The sequence below is a fragment of the Trichomonas vaginalis genome, chromosome V, assembly GCF_026262505.1.
Source record: "Trichomonas vaginalis G3 chromosome V, whole genome shotgun sequence".
NCBI lineage: Eukaryota > Parabasalia > Trichomonadida > Trichomonadidae > Trichomonas > Trichomonas vaginalis.
Genome location: NC_067207.1, coordinates 17,367,851 through 17,375,322, shown reverse-complemented (window position 1 = coordinate 17,375,322; position 7,472 = coordinate 17,367,851). Strand labels below are relative to the sequence as shown.

The 7,472-nt window shown below is 31.1% G+C and overlaps 2 protein-coding genes across 2 annotated transcripts, besides 3 other annotated features; both read left to right on the top strand.

Annotated features, from left to right (window-relative positions):
* Positions 1-436: part of a mobile genetic element that runs on past the window's edge.
* A 721-nt stretch (positions 437-1,157) lies between these two features.
* Positions 1,158-1,186: a mobile genetic element.
* Positions 1,187-1,291: 105 nt separating this feature from the next.
* Positions 1,292-2,131: a mobile genetic element.
* Positions 2,132-2,551: 420 nt separating this feature from the next.
* Positions 2,552-5,004, top strand: TVAGG3_0353910 (STKc MAST like domain-containing protein; the record flags this gene model as incomplete). Its single annotated transcript, XM_001297290.1, has 1 exon — positions 2,632-4,764. One exon carries the CDS (start codon positions 2,632-2,634, stop codon positions 4,762-4,764), a length of 2,133 nt encoding a protein of 710 aa, XP_001297291.1.
* Positions 5,005-5,200: 196 nt separating this feature from the next.
* Positions 5,201-6,428, top strand: TVAGG3_0353900 (GTPase protein; the record flags this gene model as incomplete). The annotated part of the gene is made up of 1 exon (XM_001297291.1): positions 5,208-5,780. One exon carries the CDS (start codon positions 5,208-5,210, stop codon positions 5,778-5,780), a length of 573 nt encoding a protein of 190 aa, XP_001297292.1.
* Between the last annotated feature and the right edge of the window lie 1,044 nt (positions 6,429-7,472).

Below are 7,472 nucleotides of genomic sequence, written 5' to 3'. Positions count from 1 at the left end.
TCTTCGTTCCTCGTGAAAATACATTCTATCAGATACGAGGGAGAAAGGGTAAAGTTAGTTTGAGCATTTATGACTACAAGCATAATGGAAAGTTTATACAAGCATATGATACAAACGGTAAGCGTGTTTCATTAGCTTTGTCAAAACTTACAGGTATAAACTATGACAGTGATTTTGACCTATATGAAGAAGAAAGTGAGTCAGAAGATTATGAGCTGTTATATGAAGCACAGCAATGGGAGGGGTTGCAATACTTTTGTAAGTGAGAACGTTTATTTTTACATTAGTGAAGTCGTTTGTGAAAACATTAGTGAATTCGTTAGTGAAGTTGTTAGTGTTGTAAAATATACGTTAACGGTTTTGTAAAGTGTCAAATTCACATATAATGGGTAAGGAGACGCGCAGTGCCGCCGTACCCCTGATATGTATACTAACTTTAGAATATGATAATGCACATTGTAGGGTTGTTAAAAATATCAAAAATTAGCGTTTTGAAGACACCATGGTGTCTTATAATTTTCCCTTCCTTATTGGCGTGTAGAAATAAATGCGCCAATAGATTGAAGAAGAAGAATTGTTTTTCTCTTAATGAACTTTAAGCAAAACGGCTGTTTCAGTCATTAATTCTTAAAAATAAAAAGGGTAAAAACTAAATACAATGGGTAAAATTCAATAGTGTCTGTGCTATCGTTCAATTTGAAGGTGTCTTTTGAAACCGCAAGACGCATTGAATTTTTGAATAGTGTATTATGGTTTGACAGACACCAATGAAAAAAATAAAATGATATTTATTTTAAATATATAAGATCCTTATATAAAATATAAATATTTTATCATTTTATTTTCTTGTTTTAGAAATGTTTTTTATTGAAAAATCAATAAAACTAACTCCAAAATAAAATTTTTGATTTAAAGACACTATGATGACACCAGGCAAATCTTCCAAGACACCTATCGTCGGGAATCTAACAACCCTAGCACATTGTAACAGAATAGAACAATCACCAAATTTTTTTTGAAATTAAAAAATAAAAGTAAAAAGTATAAAGTAATCTAACCAAAAAAGATATTTAAAAGAATTTTGGAAAAAACAGAATAAGGATAATGATATTATTTTAGATACACAATCGATGTACTGAAGAATAATCCGGTAAAATGATGATATAAAATTAGATTAGTTTACAAGTAGCTAAAAGAATAAAACTATAATATAAAATAAATGAAGTTTAATGAAACAATAAAGGTTAAATAAATAATAAAGATTTTTATTTTATATCAGTATTGAGAAGAAGTAACAGCTGACACTTGGTAGACAACTTCTTTATGTCTAGAAAATTCTATCTTGCCTTTTATTTTTTTCTCGCTGTGAAACGTATTCGGTCATTTTTTTAAAAATTAATTTTTTGTTAGAGATAAGAGCTAAAACTCGGTAAACAACTTCTTTATGTCTAGAAAATTCTATCTTGCCTTTTATTTTTTTCTCGCTGTGAAACGTATTCGGTCATTTTTTTAAAAATTAATTTTTTGTTAGAGATAAGAGCTAAAACTTTGCAGACAACTCCCCCATGTCTAGCAAATTTAACATTCATCTCCCATTTTTATATATTTGGTTTAGAATGTTCGAAAATGCGTAATATGGTCATAAATATTAATTGAAAAGAACCTTGAATTAATTCAATCTGATCTCACAAAATATTTTAAATTACAAACTTTGTAGTTTGAATAGATAATTAGTATTAAACTCAAATAACTAGTTTATTTTTGAATAAAAATTATTTGAATTTATTCAATTTTGTGAATTTTCCTTCAAAAATCAAGTTTAAATATCTTATTTGCCATATAATTATAAATACAACGAAACATATTCGAAATTGAAAAGAATGACTTTTTCTGTTCTTTCAATCATTCAATTTGAATTTTGCAATATTGGATTTCTCATTAAATAGCTATTAAAAACAACAACCAATTTAACTTACATTCAAATTTATTTGTGTTATATTCAATCTTCTCAAAACTTATAATTTTCGGCTATAGCATGATTATATGCTATATAATATAATAAACCTATAATAGTATCATTCTTTCAATTATTTGAAGAGAAAACCGAAAAAAATCTATTTTCGGTCTATAACAAGTTTTGCAAAAACTCATTGAAAATATGAAATTTGAATGAGAAGTTAACCAAAAAATATGAGTAATAGTATTTAATATCTACAATAAATATAAATCTTTAACTCAATAAATTGTTATTTTTCTGAAGTTTACTTTTTGAAAAGATTAGAATTATATATAAGATGATCCATATTCAACAATTATTTATATTTCACCAAGAAAATATACGTAATATTTTTGAATGATGATTCTGTAGTTTTAAATTTTAATGGAATTATATGGATTTACTTAACATTTTAGACAATATAATTTTCAATTATATCAAAGGCTCTCAAAAATATATTATGCAATTCTGAAAATTATCATGTAAATTGTGAATTATTTCAAAATAAGATGCATTTAGTTCAGTCCAATTATTTGATATTTGTATTTATCCATGGCATCGCAGTAACTTCCATTAATTGAAAATTGAATGGAATTAAATGTTTTCACAAATATATTTTTTCAAAGGTAAATAATATGATAGATAATAGAGGGACGTTTGGCCAAGCAAATGTGTTTGGCTTGAGCACGCATGGTTTTAAGCTGCCCCGCAACTCATTGCAGCCAGTGAAATCAGAATTATTACCCACTGTCAAAAAACTTCAACCTGGAGGAAAATACGTCCGTCCGTACTTTAATCTCAGAGCTCAGTCTATCCTTCTTACCCAATTCAATGAAGCTCTTGAAAAGCCTATCAAAGAAGAAACTCCTGAAGAATTCGAACAGAGGAAAACCATTCAAAAGTTCATTAGAATGCTACTTAATGCTCATTTAGGATCTATTCTAGAGGTTTCTTATCAAGTTACAACTGAACTCACAAGTTTTTTATCCAAAAATCAGATTTTCCCTTCAATTTCTAGGGCCGCTTCGATATTATTAAAAGCAGCTCTATCCATCAGAAAGATTTCCAACTACCTTGATGCCAAAACCAAAGAAGATAACGAGATCATTCCTTGTCATAGTGAAAACGACATGAACGAAATACTTTTGAAGAATCCAGCAAAGGACAATTGCATCATTTGTAGGATATGCAATGAATTAGTTCAAAGTGACGACATCGAAAATCACATGATTTACTGTGTCAAAGGTTATAAAAGTGAAGAATGCAGAAACAGGATATACAATGAGATCAAATGCTTCATTAACGAGGTAGATAATAAGCTTTTACACATTCCATGGCCTGCTTCTCAAAATGAGATGATCGACCACTATCTTCCACTTCTACATGCCTCAGCAACCCTTAAGCATATTCTAGAATTAAATCTCACCGATCAAAACTCAAAAGAAGAATTATCCAGAAGAAAACTTGCGTTAAAGCGCATTCATTGTGACAAGCCTGCACTAGAAATAGTTAAGAGAGCCATCTTTTTGGTTAAGGAATGCGTAAGAGTAAACAACGCCATTAAAATTGCCATGAACGGATTAAAAGCAACTCGCGCTTCAAGAAAGGGATCGATTACATCTAACTCAAAGATAACGATTGCTGACTTCGAATTCGTCAAAAGGATTTCCAGTGGCGCATTTGCAACGGTTTTTATCGCCAAAAAGAAACTTACAGGCGACATCTACGCGATCAAGGCTATTCCAAAGACAGTCTTCCAACAGAAAAACCAGACAAGCAGAATTCTCAAAGAACGTGATATTCTCCTCGAAATTTCAAACCCTTACGTTGTCACTTTTTATTACAGTATTATTAGTGACAAAAATCTTTATTTAGTTACAGAATTTGTACCTGGAGGAGATCTGTATTCAGTTCTCCAAATGTTTGGCGCTTTTGACGAAGAATCTGCGAAAATATATTTATATCAAATCCTCCAAGCACTCAAATACATACACGGTAACGGTATTATCCACAGAGATCTCAAGCCAGATAATATCCTCGTCACAGCTGAAGGAACCCTCAAACTGACAGATTTTGGATTATCATCTCAAGGTTGTGTCAATCGTCAGGTCAACCAGGAGATAGAGGAAGCAGATACATGCGAAATTGTTGGCACGTTGGACTACATGGCTCCAGAAGTTTTGTTGAATCAGCCACATACTTTTGCTGTTGACTTTTGGTCGCTCGGCTGCATGCTCTTCGAGTTCCTTACAGGTGTCCCTCCTTTCCATGCCGAAACAGAAGAAGAAACAACTCAGAATATTCTGACATCGAAAGTTGAGTTCTACGAAGAAGACGAAATCACAAACGAGGCACGCGATCTCATTATCAGGCTTCTCGAGCCAAATCCAGAAAAGAGACTCGGTTCAAAGTCAATTGACGAAATTTTCAACCACCCGTGGTTGAAGAACGTTGACACGTCCGATCCACCTTTCGTTCCACAGAGATTGGATGCTACGGATACAAGATTCTTCGAGGAACGTTACAGATTAAGTCCAGTAGAAGATAAAGACATTCTACACGATATGGAGCTCGCAAAAGAAGGAAAATGCTCCAATGATAGACTTGATTTGGCCGGTTTTCAAACACTCAGCGTTGAAAACTTGATGGAGCAAAATCTTTCTGAAGTAAGGAAGATTAAGAAAGCTAACTCAACTCCAAATGATTCTCCACTTCTCTTGAAGGAAGTGGTACCTTTCCCAGATGAATCAATTATACAATCGGATTAATGAAATTTGTTTTGTCATTATCCTTTAGTTAATGTTGTAAAAATTACTTTTTGCGGAAACGTTGTCGCTTTGAAATAAGTTTTTGAAATGGAATTTTTAATATTTTTTTAATTTCATTAAAACTCATGCTTTTATATGGAATGTTTGTAATTACTAGTTGATGGGTATTGTATTTATTGTATTTAAATTGTTGAAGCTCTTTGATAATATCAAATATATCTACTGAAATCGATTTAAATTGGAAATTATACTGAACTTAAGTATATATTATGTAGTATTAATCAAGAGATTACTATCCTTCGAGTGAATCATGTGAGACAGTATTAGTTCGTCACCGGAAAAAATCTCGATGATATAAAATTTTTGTATATAATTTTTTTTCAATAGTTTACGTGACAAAATCGTGTTTGATTGCCTTTAGAAAATTTTACCAATTTTTCGAAATGTCAATTACAGCTAAAGTTGTACTTGTAGGTGATTCAAGAGTCGGAAAAACAAGCATACTTCATCGTATTACAACTGGTGACTCGAATTTTCGATCCATTAAGCCTACAATCTCAGGAAATTCCGAAAGAATTCCAATTGAGGTAGATGGAAAAAAGGTAACTCTTGACATTTGGGATACGGCTGGAACTGAAGCTTATCAGAGCCTTGCTCCAATGTTTGCAAGAAATGCTCAAGTTTGTTTATGCGTATTTGATTTGAACGATCAAGCTTCATTTGATAGTATTCCTGGATGGATCCAAATGATGGAAGCGAGTGAAGACATACCATATTACTATATTATTGGAAATAAATCAGATCTCGAAACGAAAATTCCTCAAGAACAACTCGATACCTACATCAATCATTCTAGTTACAGATATTACCAAGTCTCGGCTTTAACAGGATATCAAATTGATGTTTTATTCGATGATATCGCAAGGGATGTTTCCCAGAATGAAGCTGCAACTGCGCAAAAGGAAAATATTAATTTAGAAAGTCAGCCAGAACAAAATCAAAAGGGTTGCTGTTAAATTATAAAATATGTGATTTAATTTACCCAGATTTTCCTTACTTTTACCACTTCCCATGTAATTTCTGGGGAAAACGATAATTCATTTTTTTTATGGATGAATAGATCGTTTTCCTAGAAAGGACCTCATATCTCTGGCTAAAAAGAGTGTCAGATCCTAAATAGGTTATTGATCTAGTGTACAAATCCAATAAAAAGCCTATTTTTTTGGCTTTTTTGGTGCTCATTTTTTCGAAGATCTACATGAATATGGGGAAACCATCGGATTTTTTTGGTTAACCCACATCTTCATGTAGTCTGGACTATCTTTCCTCGAAGGACCTCTTTACGGGTGTAAAAACTCATAAAGTTCTCAAAAGATTCATTCTCGATCTCCATGCTGAAAGAATTTACAATAAAAAAGAGATCTACACATCAAACTACAGCCATAAATGAACTGAACCCCTAAAGCTCAGCTCTTAGTTTATCAAAAACGTCGAAATCCTTCTCATTGCAATCAAATTTTCTCAATAACTCATAAGAAAAATCGAATTTTGATTAAGCCGATGTTATAGGTATCACAAATACTACAAACTTGAGCAATATCGAAATTGCCAGCAAAAGTTTGAAATTGCATTGCTCATATTTGTTTTGTAAACTAAAAATCTGCTTATATTATTCATTAATTTTATATATTATTCATATACTTTAATAAACAATACTATTTCACCTTAAAAATGAATTTCATAAGTCATATTATTTTTTTTGAAAATGTATCAATTTTCGATTAAAACAACATGAGAATAAAATTTACGCAAAATTATTTTAAAAAATGGTTTTAAAAATTTCCAATTGATTAAGAATAAGATTGCAAGAAGTTTTGAAGTTTAATTTTAAGAAAAAAAATTCGGATATTATTCATGGATCTAAGTAATCTGATATTTGAGTATCGGCACTATGCATAAAACATATATTTATAGTTTTTTTTGGAGTTTTATGATTTTAAATATATTCAAATTTGGCAATCCAATAGATTTTTTAAAAAATAGGTAAATCAAAATAGATTACATATGCAGCAGATTTAGAACATGAAACAAATCTTATAGTGACCCAAAAAAAAATTCATGATCCAAAAAAGAAAGTAAATTGGTTAAATGGGAATCAAACCTTGGCATAATGAATCATTATGTCGGATGTTTACACTACACTAAACCGGCAGTTCGAAAAATACCCTTGGTGGTTCTATTTAATAGCTACTCCCAACGATAGGCGGTGTCCCCAGCTTTAGAGAGGTGGTAAAAGTAAGGAAAATCTGGGTAATTCATTTTTTATTCGAAAGCCATATTACTTATTAAATTATATGTAAAAACTATATTCTATTAAATAGCTATACTGTATAGATGCATATTTGGGAATGAAATCACATAAATCTCAAGTCAATCAAAGAGATAATCTCTCATAAATTGTTGATATTAAGGATTTCATGATATTGTGCATGTCTACAATTTCCCTGATGACTGCGAATCCAAGAAAGGCATTTGAAGAATGACTGAAATCACCCAAAAATGATATATATATTAATGCATATAGTTTAGCGTGTCAAAAAGGAAATATCACATGATAAAGAATCAATGACTAATTGGGAATGTTCATCGCTTATTTTAGTTAAATATCTAATCTCGGTTGGAGGTGAAATCGAAATAAAGAATTTAGA